At 38.3% G+C, this 17,021-nt stretch overlaps 1 protein-coding gene across 6 annotated transcripts in view; it reads left to right on the top strand.

Moving 5' to 3' along the window:
- Positions 1-17,021, top strand: part of RGS7 (regulator of G protein signaling 7) — a 420,700-nt gene that overhangs the window by 317,567 nt on the left and 86,112 nt on the right. For 4 of the 6 annotated variants that reach the window (XM_065400366.1, XM_065400368.1, XM_065400365.1 and 1 more), the window contains one exon: positions 11,886-11,992. The exons of the other annotated variants lie outside the window; for them this stretch is intronic. In XM_065400366.1, coding sequence (XP_065256438.1) covers positions 11,886-11,992 — 107 coding nt within the window. The remainder of the gene's footprint in view (positions 1-11,885; positions 11,993-17,021) is intronic. 6 annotated transcript variants of the gene reach the window in all.

Genomic DNA, 17,021 nt, shown 5'->3' with positions numbered 1-17,021 from the left:
TAGCATGTGTGGTGAAGACATGCTATGCCGATGGGAGAGCACTCTCTCGTCAGCTTAATTAGTCCAGCTCGGCGAGAAGCGGAAGCTATGCTGGCGGGAGAGTGTCTCCCACTGACATAGAGCTGGTGTAGACAGCATTAAACTTGTGTCATGGGGGGGAGAAGCGGGGGGCGGGAGAGGGCGTTTTCACACCCCTGAGTGACGTAAGTTATATCAACTTAAGCTGTAGTTTAGACCTGCCTTTATTCTTAGCTATCTTCTATGCCTGCTGTCCTTTCACTGCTGGACTGAACAGGAGAAGCAAAAGCAAAATGATCAATTGTAGTTTAAAGTACTAAAATACAACCTACTTTCCACCCTCACACTGGGACCAGGAGAGAATTCACATTATCTCTGTGGACCTGCTTTCTCTCTTTAAAGGAGGAAAAGCACACACAGGGAAAGAAATTCTTTAAACACTCCTTCAAATCAAAGACACTGTAAACTGTTTCCTTTCATCCCACCTAGTCTACAGAATTTGCAATGGGAGCAGCACTCAGTGAGTGTGGTTTCAGTGAGGACAGAGGTTCCATAGAAGGAAGAGGCACCCAAATGTCTGACTCCTGAACACCCATCACAAAGGATATTACCTGTAACCATAGCAGCCAGCTCAGATGTAATGGATTTTTCTAAATGCATAGCACAGACAATGACAGCTGGTGACATCAGCAGAAGCAGAGAGATAGTCATCATCATAAGTATAGTAACTGGAATGTAGGTCAAAATCAAAGGAGAAAGTACCCATAGAGATTAAAAAATAAATGCTTAATTCACTAAAATATGAATGTGTATATAGCAGCAGCGTATGTACACCATTTCTAACAGAGCTGCACATATGTTATCAATTCTGCTTTAGCTATTGATGGCTGTTTGCTCTAGAATCAATGATGCACATGTTGGAAATATGGAGTATTGTCATATTCAATCACAAAAATTTACACCATAGTAAACTGAAGAGGGCTTATATCCATGACAGACACGCGACCCTTTTCAAAGACAAATAATTAATCCACAGAGGAAGCCAAATTCTACTCTGTTACACCTCTTAAACCCCACTTCTCTCTCAGGTTTTCATAAGGTGCTTCAAGTTGTCATATCTAATCATTGTAGAACAATTGAAGATAGTACTGAATGTGCCCATGACAAGGTATATAAACCCACACTGATCTGGAAGGGGTTATGGAGCTGCCTTGGGCTGCAGTGTCCCCACCTGACTGCACCTGCAAATCATGTCTGGACTGGAGGAGGAGCTAAAAGATGGGAACTCCACTCACATGGGTGCAATGGCCAAGTACTAAAAGAAAATGTACTGGAAATCAGAACTAAACCAGATATCATATGTATCTAGGAAACACGGTTGGTTGAAAAGCTTGCTTTTAAAATTCCAGGGTATATATTGCCTTTAAGCAAGACCGAAAACTAGATAGAGGGGAAGACTTGGGATGAGGTGTTTGTACTTTCAAAAGGGAAAGAATAAACTACATACAAGTAGGAAATGAAGAAAGGAGTCTTGAATATACGACATAATTAAACTATCCCCAATGAGCACAAAGAAGGAATGGGAAATGGTCATTTCCCTATGCTTAGTACTTTTCACAGACAAGTTAAGGTTGAAGTTAATGGAGAAATGCGCACCTGGAATTTTAAGCAAGCTAATTGGTAGCTATTTAGAAGTAAATGTACTGAATTTGTGAATGATAACTGTGTGAGTGAAGACCGAGAGAATTTCAACAATGTAATAAAGGGAATAATAGCAGCAGCGACTGTAGCCGTACCTAAGATATTGAAGTACCTCAAAACTAGCAATTCGCTTCTGGGGTGGAATGAGGGAGTGGCCATTAAAGAAATGAACAAAGCCTATAAGAAAGTGAAAAATACAATAAATAGTGAAGATCTAATGAAGTATAAAAGAAATAAGGCAATAGCACAAAGAACTATAAAAAAAATCAGATAGGTGGAGGAAGTATTGTGGGAGGTTAAATAAAGATGTTAAAACATGAGAGATATACAGGCAATTTAGAAGAATGACTGGAATTCAAAATAAGAGTAGTTACATCCCAAGTCTTTTGGGAATGATAAAATACTTAGAATCTAGGAAATGAGAGAGCAGAAGTTTTAGCAGAAACTTTCCAAGGCATGAGTAATGTTTTCTATTAGATTAAAAGACAATTAATTGAAGAGAGGCATAAACTACTATGTAGTTGAGGAAAACAGGAAGATACTATAATAAATTAAAGGTTTTATATGGGGGAACTTGAGAAAGCTATTGATATAAGCAAAATTACATCTGCAGGTAATGATAGTATATGCAATATGATGTTTAGATATCTTCTTGAAAGCAATTTGAGGGTTGTTTTGCAAGTATATAATACTATATAGGGAAAATGAATGATACCGCTAGGGTGCAAATATGTAATAGTAATTCCAATAAGAGAACCTGGTAAACTATCCACAAAAGTGGATCAATTACCCTTATAGCCTGTCTGGGTAAAACTATGGAGAGAATGGTGAATGAAAGATTGGCTCCCTATTTGAAAAACAATGGCATTATAGATAAAGTGCAGGGTGGTCTAAGGAGAGGAAAATGAACTATGAACAATATTGCTAACATGAAAACTGAAATTCAAAAAAGTATGAGAAACAGAGATTTCATGATAGTTGTATTTCTGGATACAGCATTGAAAAAGAATATGGAATGCTATGGAGGGAAGGCTTATTGTACAAGGTAGGTACAATAGGGATAAGGGGAAGAATGTCTGAATGGATTTGAATATTTTGGAGTCAAAGATTATGCAGATCAGAGTTGGGAAATGTTTGTTGAATGAAAATAAATATAATGGTATACCGCAGGGAAGTGTTACCTGCCTTACCTTACCTGCTTACCTTACCTTACCTTAATATTCATAGAAATCATAGAACTGGAAGGGACCTCGACGTCATCTAGTCCAGTCCCCTGCACTTGTGGCACAATTAAATATTATCTAGACCATTCCTGACAGGTGTTTGTCTAACCTGCTCTTAAAAGTCTCCAATGATGGAGATTCCACAACCTCCCTAGGCAATTTATTCCAGTGCTTAACCGCCATGACAGTTAGGAAGTTTTTCCTAATGTCCAACCTAAACCTCCCTTGCTGCAATTTAAGCCCATTTCTTCTTTTCCTATCCTCAGAGGTTAAGAAAAACAATTTTTCTTCCCCCTGCTTGTAAGAACCTTTTACATAATTGAAAACTGTTATGTCCCCTCTCAGTCTTCTCTTTTCCAGACTAAACAAACCCAGTTTTTTCAATCTTCCCTCATAGGTCATGTTTTCTAGATCTTTAATAATTTTTGTCACTCTTCTCTGGACTCTCTCCAATTTGTCCACATCTTTCCTGAAATGTGGCGCCCAGAACTGGACACAATACTCCAGTTGAGGCCTAGTCAGCATGGAGTAGAGTAGAAGAATTACTTGTTGTGTCTTGCTTACAACACTCCTGCTAATACATCCCAGAAGGATGTTCACTTTTTTTTTTTTTTTTTGCAACAGTGTTACACTGTTGACTCATATTTAGCTTGTGGGCCGCTATGACCCCAAGATCCCTTTCTGCAGTACTCCTTCCTAGGTAGTAATTTCCCATTTTCTGTGTGTGTAACTGATTGTTCCTTCCTAAGAGGAGTACTTTGCATTTATCCTTATTGAATTTCATCCTATTTACTTCAGACCATTTCTCCAGTTTGTCCAGATCATTATGAATTTTAATCCTATCCTCTAAAGTACCTGCAATTCCTCCAGCTGCAAAGTTTATAAGTGTACTCTCTATGCCATTACTTAAATCATTGATGAAGATATTGAACAGAACCAGACCCAGAATTGATCCCTGCGGGACCCCATTCGTTATGCCCTTCCAGCATGACCGTGAACCACTGATGATTACTCTCTGGGAACGGTTTTCTAACCAGTTTTGCACCCATCATATAGTAGCTCCATCCAGGTTGCATTTTCCTAGTTTGTTTATAAGAAGGTCATGTGAGACAGTATCAAAAGCCTTACTAAAGTCAAGATACGCCACGTCTATCCCTTCCCCACTATCCGCAAGGCTTGTTATGATAAATGATCTTCCAAAATGAATACGTGCCAGAGAACGTGTCACTCTGTTTGCAGATGGTCATGTTCTGTGTGTTCGGAACAGGAATATTGAGATGGCAGAAAAAGAGAATCAACGAAGTGTGATGAGAGACCTCAGATTGGTGAAATGCATGGGATTTAAAATTTTCCATTGCTTTAACCAAAGAATAGATATTTACCAAAAAAAAAAAAAAAAAAAAAGCTACAAAGGAATCTGTATCTGTGTGGAGAACAAATAGATATAGTTAAAAGGTTAGATGTCTAGTGGAAGTCTTTCATACTAAATTACTTTGGAAAGATCAGATAGACTCTGTTAAAGATAAATGGAAAGGAAGGATCAACCTCCTTAAAAGTATTGCTGGGACTAGCTGGAGGGTGGGTAAGAAAACTCTACTGATGGTCTCCAGAGCCTTAATCAGACCTCTTATCAACTAGTGCTTCCCAGCTTTTGGATCAGCATCAAAATCCAAATTTAAAAATTTGGATTTAATACCAGTACAGGTTGTGTGCAGTGCATTTATTACCATGCCCTTATACGCCCTGCAGTTAGCTGCTAGTGAAATGCCAGTTGCACTATGAATGAATGAAACTACTGGACCTAAATTTCTGGGCCAAAGCTAATGGGAATAGCAATGATGAACGTACCAAGAAAATATAAGTATTTTGGGGAATTCAATAGGCAACCTATTGTACACAATATTAGAACTCCACCTGCCATTCAAATTAAAATGTGGACGCAGAAGTTGAAAGACCAGGAAAAGTTCAATTCAAAGTCAAAACTTTTTGTCACTGAAAATTAATTATGGATGGATGTCCAAAGTGGATTTAGATCTATTTTATAAGCTTAAGAGTAAAAAGGAGGTAATAGGTATAAAAAAATGATGTGTACCAGCATACAGATGAAAAGTGGACTAGCTTTTTGTTAGATATATAAAGATGGATGCAAAAAAAAAAAAAAAAAAAAAAGGAAGTATAGGGGCAGCATATTGTGTACCAAAATTGAGAACTAGTACATCTAAAAGAATATCTGATATTGCCAAACTAGTAGCAATAATGCTAGCATTAATCTGGATCTGGGATGTATGCCCAGCAGTGGCGGTCATTTTTTCCGACTCAATATCAGGCCTTATGGCAAGAAAAAAGGGTGTCTCCATATGTACAAGTGATTTAATCAGTGAAATTATATTTCTAATAACAGAGTTAGTACAGATGGGGATACATGGAACATTTTCTCATATCCCAGCATATCTTGGGATAACAGGGAAAGAAATGGTGGACAAAGCAGCTAAAAGGGCTGTAAGAAATGGAAGGATTCACATAGAAATGCCTTGGGTAAACAGGAACTCAGAAGCCTACTTCAGAAAATTTTAAGGGAGGAATGGCAACAAATTTGGATCAGTGAAAAAAGGGGAAGAAGATTTTTTGAATTGTGCCTCAGAGTTGAGGATAATGAAGTACTTCAGAGCTGGATAGGAAAAATGAAGTGATTTAGTTTAGATCACAAACTGGCCATTGTGGTTTAAACAAATCTTTTTTTTTTTTTTTTTTTTTTTAAATAAACAAACACAAAGATAGGCTGTGTGTGTGCTGTAAGGTAAAAGAAACAATTGATCACCTTCTTGGGGTATGTAAGATCTTTATAATGAAAGGGGAAAAGCTCTTTGAGAAATTTAAATGACTTATGGTTAGCAAAGTATCAGGGGAATGAGGTAATTTTAGAAGGGCGTTCTTACATTACACCTCTATCCCGATATAACGTGACCTGATATAACACGAATTTGGATATAACGCGGTAAAGCAGTGCTGCGCGCTCCGGCGGATCAAAGAAAGTTCGATATAACACGGTTTCACCTATAACGCGGTAAGATTTTTTTGGCTCCCAAGGACAGCGTTGTATCGGGGTAGAGGTGTATCTAAAAGACACAGGGCATAGTGAGAGAATATAACCCACTAGGTATTTAGGAGTGATAGTTGGTGGTTGCTATAGACTAACCAGTCAAAACTGCTTCACCATTTTAAAAAAAAAGGGGGGGGCAGGGAGGAAAGGAAAAGATTGGGGCAACCCTGGGAAGGGGAAAAAACTGTTGAGCTTCTCCAGCCCTGTAGAGAGAACTGACAGTCTGCAGAGCCCCTACTCCTGTAGAAAGGAGGATGTGGATCACCTGAGCTAAAAGGGGGGAAAAACTGACACTTGCACTGAAGCCCTGTGAATTCTGAAGTGCACAGTGATACTTCCAGACCCCTCTGAGGTAAGAAAGGCCCATATCCTGGATGGAGCGGCCTACGGATTTTTCTTTTCCTTTCTTTTGTTTAACCTTGTTTGCTGTCTGTGGGCTGTTTTGTTGTTTCACCGGGGACACCAGGCGGGGACAAAACAGCCAAGAGGTCTTGACCGGAGGGTTGAGTGCCAACCTGCTAGAAAGACTCACCTCGCAGCACCTGCTGGGGTGCAGGAGTAAATGGACTCTGACACGTGTGCTCCCCACATAGCTCCTAGTAGTGGCACTCTACCGTGGACAGATTCATGACAATGCCCTAAATGGCAACTCGTCAGTGAACTTAGTCGAGTGTAACTGAGAGCATCATTTGGTTCAGATATTCTTAGATGAAGTGGCTGATGAACTGGAAGTCATGCAACTGTGTGCATATCACACTTGAAATTCATGATATATATAGATATATCTATATATATGTATGCACTTATTCAGTAAGGTAATGCTGAATCTTCTCATTGTTAGCTGTATGCTCCAGGATTTCGGAATATATATTCAGTGTCTGATACAAACTTTTTTTCTTTTTAACCAGGAAGAATTTGCAAGATAGTATATTTTAATGTATTTGTCAAGGTCTCTTTCTGAGAGGAGTTCTTCAACTGAACTATCTTTTTCTCATGTATTTCGCAGCAGTCTTTGGTGATCCCAATCTTCCTCTGTCATTCTTGGACATGAAAGGAGCTTTTTCAAATCCTGATTCCCCCTGCAGTGATGTCTAGAAAATGCAGAATCTAGCTGGATTGAATTCCTTTATTTAAGCACGTAGGGTGATTCTGTTGCTGGCTCAATTTTCCTTTTCAAGCTCATGATTTTGCTTTAAGTTCTACCATACTTTTTCATTTGGCCTTCTTGCTATGTTTCTTTTTTAATCTGATGTTGGGAAACTAAGCTACATATTGAAGAGTTGCCTTTTTGGTGTTTTGTAATGTATCAGTACACTTGAGTACTTTTTGTTTGTAGATCAAAAACTTTTTGGGAGTTAGGATTTCTTTCTGTGCAGAAGGTCTACTGCTGATTTGCCAAGCTTAATAGCATTAATCTTTTCTTAATTTGATATTAGACAGTAAGAGAACTTTGGGGCAGTTGTTCACCTGCTTGAAAAGAATTTGATTGATAGATTATTTGCCTTCTCTTCCTGAAATAATAAGTGTAGTGAAGAAGCCTAGGTTACATAATTGCCCCATGCATTAGCCTTTCATTGGTGGGAAGTGGGTTGAGGCATTCTTGCAAAGTGAAATGGCTCTGTTAGCATCAGTATTTGTAGACAAAAACATCCTTTTTATAAAGTTGGTAACATATCTTCATCAGATTCCCCAGGTTAGAAAAGTTCTGATCTGCTATGTAGCTAAGATTCTTTGTGTTTCAATATATTTTTTTTGTGGCACTGCAGCAGTGCTTTGAAAAGATGTTGGATTGACAGCTCTAGGATTGGAAGTCCTTTCTCTAGCTGAAGAACAAGTGGGATCAGTGTCCTGCCAAAGCGCCCCAAGGCTCACTTGGAAGGACTGTGTTTAGGGATGAAAGGATCTGATACTCTTGACTGCTGCCTTAAAGTTCTTTCCTCCTGCCCCCATTATACTCAACCTTCCTCTACATCTAGAGTGACCTGGCAGGCCCACTAACTGCCTCCTCCTTCAGCTGTTTCCATTTTCTGGCTATTGCTGTTCCCCCACCCCCTGCTCTAGCCATACACAAACTCCTTACAGTCACAATCTCCTTCTTTCCAGCACCCACATGGAATCTCAGATCTGCCCTCTCAGTACCTCTGATTTCTGGAGCTAACCGATGCATTCAAAAATCATAGCACACAAGCACAGCAGTTCTGAGTATCTGGGGCTACATCCATATTATATTTGGCACTAGAATGTCACACATACCAGTAGCTAATTCCAGCCTATCCCAAATATCTTTTTCAAAACTGAAAATTTACAGTGTGTCCAAACAAATGACCTGACAACTCTCTCAACAAACTATTATAGTAATAGAACTCAGTGTAGGAGGTTGAAACTCTGCTTCTAGCCCACTCTCTTATGTTTATGGATGGCAATGCAGCATATAATATGTAAAATCAGCCAACATTGAGAGACCTAAGCAATAGTTAAGCGAACAGTGTGGTAAAGACATTTTCAGCCTAATCTCTGTCAGAACCATTAATATTTTATGGGTTATGGGTTTTCTTACTACAGTCCCGGAAAGGAAAAAGCATATTACTTTGGTGTCACCTTGCTATTCTGTAAGATTAGAGGGTCCCTTATGACCAATATTAAATCAGTAGACTTGATGATTTAATAGTCTTGTTTAGAGTTCTCATTCACAAACCATAAAGGCACATTTCAAGTCCTATTCTGTATACTTTTTGCATGCAGAACCTCATTGAAGTCACTGCCGGAATCTCAGATATGCCTTTTGAGTACCTCTGACTTCAAGAGCTAACTGGTATATTCAAAAATCATAGCGCACAAGGAGAGCAATGTCTTTTTGAATTGTTTTGAAGACATAGCTAAGGTGTGTTTGAGAGTGTAAAATTTTCAAAAGTGCCTAAGTGACTTTGAAAGTCAATGAGACTAGGATCCTAAGCTACTTGCATACTTTTGATGAAGTTACTTTATATTAACAATTGTATGCATTATTAGAAATATTAAAAGGACACTGCCAAGTTAAACTTAAATTTAAACATAATTTTCCTTGGTTATGTTAATAATAACACTTCAGAAATCTCAAAGAGAAATTTGCTTTGCTATGGGATTTACATTTCTTCAGTTACATAGGAATTGTGCTGTATCAAACCATCTAGTTCATTAAGTATCCTGTCTCCAAAAGTGGCCACCACAAGGTACTGTAGAAAAAGGTACAAGAACCCTGAGTAGGCTGTTATCTGATAACTTCTCTCTACAGGTTGTTTCCTTCTAACCTCCATTAGTTTAGCTTATACCCTGAGGGTTTATATTTATTCCAAACCTGATATTTTCTTTTTTCATTCTTGCTATTGTAACTCTGTATACTGTTGCCATCCATGTAAATGTGCAATCCTTACAGTCATACATCTTGTATAGAAGAGTAAATTTATGTTCAGACTTAGAAGGTTTGAGACATTCTGGTGCTTCATATTGACATGCATCAACATGATGATATCATCATTTACTGCTCTCCTTTCCCTCCAGAGGATTGACCCTGCACCACTGAAGTCAATGGGAATTCTGCTTTGGACTTCAATGAGAGCAGGATCATGCCTTTGGAGTCCAGTCAGATCCGTCTTTCTCTCTGAGGAGGGAAACTGAGGAGAGATGGATGTGAGAAAAGGCATTGGGTTGTTTCCTTGTACTGTATCACTATAAATAAAACTATTACAAGTTTTTAAAACTATTTATTCCTATTTGTGCCATCCTTTCTGTCCTTCTCCTTGCAAACCCAGCCATCCATAATCCATCTTACTTTAAAAAAGAGACTGGTGGATTTCTTCTTTTAACCAATTTGTATCTGTCTGTCACTCTTTCTTCTCCCCTTTCCCCCACACAAAGATAGATATAATTTAGATAGCTGCTAGATAAGAGGGTCTTTTGATATTCACTCACTTACACAGTGAAAGAAGGAGGATATTAAAATTAAAAGGCATTTGGTTTTAAAATAATTACAGGGGGTGCGGTGTTTATTTATTTATTAAATAATCTCTGGATTTCATTGGCACAAGATGTAGAATTTAATGGCTTATAAATATATATGAATAACAAGAATATCTGTGGTTACATTAGATAGGATAAACTTCATATGGGTACAAACTGTCATGTTTCAGGGCAGATGTACTAACAGTCTAGGGTCAAGAAACTTTCTTTCTGGGCATGTTGTTCCAAGAATGTCTGTTATGAGGGTTTGGTTCTTTTCTCTGAAGCATCTGGGACTGTGGACTGTCAGAGAACACATGCTGGGCTTCATCAATCATTTGTCTGTTCCAGGATGACAATTTCTTTGCCATCAGGACTGGGACTAGTTTGCAGAAGACTGCTGGAGCAAGAGATGTTTGTCATGGAACAGAGACAGAATTGGGGTTGTGGTTAGCTGGGCTAAGTGGGGAAGTTGCCTCTCCCTGAACCCAAGAGGGGGTTCTGAGGGTGGGTGGATTCAGAGCAGCTAAAAATTCCCACTCATCCTCTTGAAAAATTTAAAATACTCATGTTGAAAGTGTTCAGGTGAGTGGACAGGTGAAAGAGAGAGTTTACACATATTGCTCATGAAATATGGGTGAGCCAACAGAACTATGTTTCATTCTTATAGCCAAGACTAACATAAAGTGTAAAAAAGCACAATATTAATCCATCCTTGTCACAATGACTTTTGTAGCAAGGACAGGAAACAGATTGAATAGATATTTTTTCCTATGTTGATGTAGTGACTGTAATTTCCTCCAGTGCCACAAAGACTTGCTGGTGTTACTGTGCTACTTCCAGGGTTTAGAGAGGATATACAATATAGATCCATGCTGAAAAACTGAGGAATGGGATTTCAACCTAGTAATTAAGTATTAGGAATTTACAACAATAGAGTCCCCTCTTTTTAAAGTATGATACGAACATAAAGAAAGCAAAACTATAGGCATTTACCAATTTGAACATTGTGTTGCACATAAAACTGTAACAGATTTTTCAAAGTGAAATTATGCATGCCATTGGTCCATCCTTGATAGAGTATTGTCAAAATTTCAAATGGCAGAAATTGTTTTGTGTCTATTTCATGGGTATATAAATATTCCAGAGCCTGGTTTGGCTTGTAAAGTTATTTGGAGGGATTCGTGGAGAATAGCTTAGCCTTGTGGGCCAAGGAACTCAACTACCATAGGAAGAACATGGTGTAACTAATACAATCCCACTCTTGTTAGAGTATGGCTCTGCTCTCCTGACAGGAGAATTGTAATAATTACAAAGTGTGTAGTCAATATCCTGGGACCTCAATCTTTCATACTGAACAATGGTACAATGGAAATATAAGAACATGTGTAATGCTTAACACATATATTTATTGGCTGTGGCTTTATATGCTAAGATAAATTAAAGCCATTCTTCAATACATTGTCTATACTGGGGATTTTAGGGAAATCTCTTATCACACTGGTGCAACTGGTAGGTGAGTCAATGTCTACCAGCCCAGGCTGTTTTAATACCATGTCATCTTCTAGACCTGTTCTGAAGGGAAGGGGTTAGACAACACAATGGCAGTAATTCTCAGTGAGAAATGGATGGAGTGAGTTAGTAATGAAGGTAGTGGTAATACAGAGGAAGAGCTTTTGAATGGGAGAAATACAAATCAATTCCTTAGGAAGAGGAATCATTTTGGTGCCATCTCTATATTAAATAGTAAAAGAGCTGGGTGTTTACCCACAGGAGACAGGAGGAAATGTCACGTAAAGGTCCCTGGCTGTAAATACAGAAAAGGTTTAATTTTTTTAATGTTCTTTTCTTTCCCCCCATCCCAACAGTGGAAGCTCTACATTTGGGGACGTTAATGGCCGCCCATGGCTATTTCTTTCCAATCTCAGACCATGTTCTAACACTAAAGGATGATGGCACCTTTTACCGGTTCCAAGTAAGTATGCTTAAAACGTTCTTGGGTTGCTTAAATGAAGGCTTATATTAAGAGCAAGATCCTATTTATTGTAACTGTAATCGTATCATCCCCTTTCAGTGGCCCAGTTAATTATATCAATTTATCTTCTATCTAAAAATGCTAATAGGACTATATTCTGAAACTGTATGTTAATAATTTAAATGTAAAGAAACTAAGGGCCATCACAAATATCTACATAAAACTATATGGGGATGGAAATGTCCCTCTCTGAAATAACAATAACTCCAATGGCTTGAAAGTCTAACAGATGAAATAAAATTGCATTCAGCATAATCCTCAATAGGATCCTCCTTTGTAACGATCTGATGGAGTTCTGGGGTGTGGAATGTAACACATTATGGCTCTTTCCTCACAGGCTCTGTAGAGCACTTCAGACAGAATATTTCCTCTTCTGAGAGATGTACATGTGTGTCTTGTACCAGCACATATTCGATTATGATCTCACCTTTATAGTGAGAGATTTCTATGTTGACCAGTTGGTCACACTGTAGTGCTTATGGGGAAAAAAATGAGCAGGTATTCTAGTGCAGATTAGGAGAATACATCTGATTTTATATATATTACTGATAGGTTTTTCTTTTTATTTGCATTTGTACCTTTTTTGAATGTTATTACACTAGTTTTAAAATTAGTTCTTTACTGTTTCATACAATGAACAGCTTGATCTCATGTTCTGTACATTGAGACAAATGTGATCCACAGTACTGATTGGACACAGTACTGGTGTTTGATAAATGTATTAGAACCAGAAAAGACTGTCTGATGGGACGCTAGCATATCATCCCCCAGACATTTAAGACTAACATTTTATTTTAAAAAAAGAAAATGCCGTTCAAAGATACCTGAGAAGAACATTGTCTTTCAAGTGTAGAAGAAACATGAGAGGTTGGAGAGTCATCCTACCTTCAAATCATGATCACCATTTTAGTTGTATGCCACACCTCACCTTTTGAGTCTCTAGACTAATATGTTATGATTCTGTTGTTGCTCTACTGCCCTTTTTTGGCAAAGCAGCATGATCTTTGACCTAAAGGACACAGCATCAAAAATGTAGTGTAGATTTATAACTACATACCTGCAATACTGTCAATCTAACATGAAAGAACAGGAAGTTGATTTGGCTAAGGAGGGGGCGTGTTACTGCATGAATTTGACTAGTATTACAATACTAGTACAATCACCATTACTAATCTATTCATATCCCATACCTGGGAAATATAAGGTTTCCATAACACAACAAATCAGGGGCAGAAAAAGGTGGATTAGTATTAAATGAACTGTGAGCCTTACTATTCAGGGGTAGTAGCTAGTGCAATGTGTGGACACAGTTATACAGGTATGAATGTGCTTATACTGGTAGGGTTCATTGATGGACAATAAAGGGGGTAAGCTATATCAATAGATGCAGCTTTATACTGGTATAATTGAGTTATAACTATTTTGGTAAAAATCTCACAGCTCTAACCAAAATTACACCAATACAAAAATGGTATGTTACTTATGCTGTTAAATTAGGAGGTGGAAATGGCCCATTCAACTGGGAAAAGGTAAAATTATTTTACTTTGACTTTAATTTTTTGGGGGGAGGTGTGGAAAAGTTCCCCAGGGGCATCAAAAATAGAACCATGGCTGGAGAGAATCCAACAATTTCTAGACTACTGTGATACACAGAGAAAAAGCATTTGTAGTAGCCAATACTGCAAAGTGCAGAGTCCATCCCCGCAGAGACTCTCCTACTACAGCGCAATGACTTGCCCTGCAGAAAATAGGTTAGCTGTGGTTATGTACGCTGTCCTTTTCTATGTCTGACAAAGGGTTCCGATCCCTTTTTTCTCTCTTGACAGTGTAATTATTTCCAGGTGGTTTTTTTTTTTTTTTTAACAAGCTACTCCTCTGTATGAATGGCTGAGAATATGAGTGGAGCTTAGGTTCTACTTGTTCAATTGCCCTTTTACAACCAAAATTATGCTTTTCTATTACTATTGTAACCATCAGGAGGGCTGTTAAAATCATAAGTGCCCCCAGCTTTTTAAAAGTATGTGGGTATAGAAATAACTGTTTTCAATTTGTACCATTTTTAGGTGCATCTAATTGTTCCTGGGGCAGTTCACCTAATATTATTGTTCAGAGGAGGAGATCTAAAAATTAGCAGATAGCTGCACACTTCATAGAGGACTAGATTTTGGCTAACCCTAACACAGCCATTCAAGGAATTAAGAAGTAATGAGTCCCCTTGAAGTCCCTGAGCAGCAGGGCTTTTTTCATTGCAGCCTTAGCAGTGAAAGAAAACAGGAGCTGCACACCCAATATCCACCCCCAACATATGAGCAATTGGGTCAGAGATGAAGCTGCTCAAGTATTGGGGGGGGGACACAAGCTGCACCCCAGAAAGAAGTGAAGTAGTTCAGTTTCCTCCCCACCCCCACAGCAGGAGTGGGGAATTCCTGTCAGAATTCCTTCCTGGAACGTCATGCAAGCACATGCTTCCTTGTACTCAGTGTGAGCCAATAGTCTTTTAATCCAGCCTCATGTTAGGAAATTATGCTTTCCTAGTGAAAAGTGCCTGACTCTTCTTCCCCCAGCTTCCCAACCTTTCCCAGAGCAACCTCCCAGGGATCGGAGTATGATCGCCTTTCCAAACTGCATACCCATCCTGGCTCTCCTCACTTCAGTGGCAAGCTGTTGAGATATAGCATGTCCACCAGGACCAATTTTGAATGAACTGCCATGAGTCATTAAAAACTTCAGAAGTACCGAAGAAGTCTCTTGTGCATGAAGGCACTTCTTGGCATATCTAGGGCTCTCAATGTCTCGAGGAAGTGTTCTCCCAAAACAGACATTTTTATGGGTACCATTTGAACAAGAGCCACACTGTTAACCATCTATCTTGGGTACAGAAAGGATTTTACTTTTTGTTTTTTATTTAAATAAATAAATAGCCTAATATAGTAACAGTGATGATAAACAATATTTACTAGCTGTTACATAGCACTTTTTTATCCATAGATCATAAAGTGCTTTATAAAACAGCTAAGAGCTAAGTGTCTCCATTTTAAAAATGGGGAAAGAGACCCACAAAGAGGTTAAATGTCTTGCCCGAGGCCACTAACAAAACCACAAATAGAAACCTGGTCTTCTGAGTCCCAATCCAGTGCCCTATCCACTAGGATACAATGCCTCCTGATGGATAGTACTAGAATAAGAATGGTATACTGTAATAAAATATGAATATCTCTTCCTTTGGAGGCAGTTTATCCTAATGGATGATTGTCAGCATACAACATCTGAGGTTGCAAGTTGAATGCTTATGAAATATTTAACATTTTTCCCTAAGGCTTTTTTTTTTAACATAGATATATCTGCCTAAAAGTTTATACAACATTACATAATATATAGAAAGTCTTGGATTTAGTCTTTAACTTGTAAGAGATGGTGTTGCTGCTACTCTAATGGCAAAATGGCTCCCTAATAAAGATTTAAGGCTAAATTATGGGAAGGTGTTATAAGCAGCTTCTCAAAGGGCACACATGTAGATTGCAAAATCAGAGTTAACATTACATCCATGTTCTGGCTCCAGTTAGCCTCGTGATTAACATGAAGACCAGGCCGTCTCTCCCCTGGGCATGCCTACTTATGCCTCCGTCATTCCTGGTTTGAAGGAATTAAAGGCCCTTGATGATGCAAAGGACCCATCCGCGTAGCAGCTAACTTCTTTGCTGCAGTTCTATGGCTGTATGAGAATTTGCTCTTGGGTGTGTTTGTGTCAGGCATCAGCCAAAAGTTGGTAACCGTGCTTTTTGTATAATTTCTTTCTGCAATACATTTGTTAAAAATTAAATGAACATATTGCAATACACTTAAACTAAAAAAAAATTCAAAACATCAATGTTGACAGGCATTAGTAAGTTTACATCTGTTGTGTCAGATATTAATCTATTCCTATTGTTTATACTACCTGAGGCTATGGTTTTAACAAGCTAAACTGAGTCAGACTTGCTACTTACTGCATGGAGTGGTTCTAGTAATTTAGTAGGTGTTAAAATTGAGAATTTAAAGTACTGCATTAATAAAGTCTCTCTTTTTGTATATGGAATACATATAACAATATCAGTTGAATGGGGTGGAGTTTAATGTTTCCATGTTGTAGATATTTTAAATATATTTTCAGTCTCTCTACTTTTTCATATAACACAAGTAATACGCAGATGTTTTCATTTGCACTGCTTTTAAAATCACTTTATTCTGGGAGATTAGGTTTTGTGTTATGTGCAGCAGTATTTATACAAGTGTAATGATACTGAGTGTATATTCACTTTTGTAATGCACAGCAGGAACCTGTCCCCACCACCCAATGTCCTTATGCCATGTCTGATCAGCCTGGTATCATTGCTTACCTAGAGCCACTTTTCTACCCAGGCTCGTAATAACCTTATAGAGACAATCTGTTCTATACAAACCAATGAATTTCGGTCTCTGATAATATTTGTGGTGCTAGATATGACCTTATTTCTCCAGCCACAGGACTGAGTAGAACTGCTTGCCTAGGAATACCCAAGTACAGATACATGTAGACCAAATGCTTTAAAATTATAGTGATGTAAGTTGGCAGCATTATTTCTGCCTGGGCAGATAAACACTATTTGATTTTTCCCAAAACTATTTCGCCACCTGCCTTCTTTTCAGCTATAAATAGGATGTCATGGCTAAGTAGCAAATAGGGAATGTTACCACTCATTCATGGCAAACCACTTGACAGCCGCCACTCAGGCAAAATGAAATTTTTAACTACTGATAGTTCCTTCAGGTTTTCAACATTCCATTCAAAAAAGTTAATGTTTGATAATCTTCTCTATGAAAATGGTTATGGTACAAAATGCTTGTACTGCAACACCTCTATAAATCTCCCAGGCAAAGCTTTCAGTTGCCTGAAAATTGTACTACATGTAATGGGGTTTTCAGGGGGGGTTTAATGTGTGTACCCTAAGGT

This window comes from Emys orbicularis, chromosome 3 (assembly GCF_028017835.1).
Source record: "Emys orbicularis isolate rEmyOrb1 chromosome 3, rEmyOrb1.hap1, whole genome shotgun sequence".
In the NCBI taxonomy this organism is placed as follows: domain Eukaryota; kingdom Metazoa; phylum Chordata; order Testudines; family Emydidae; genus Emys; species Emys orbicularis.
This window is presented reverse-complemented; position numbering and strand designations above follow the sequence as displayed.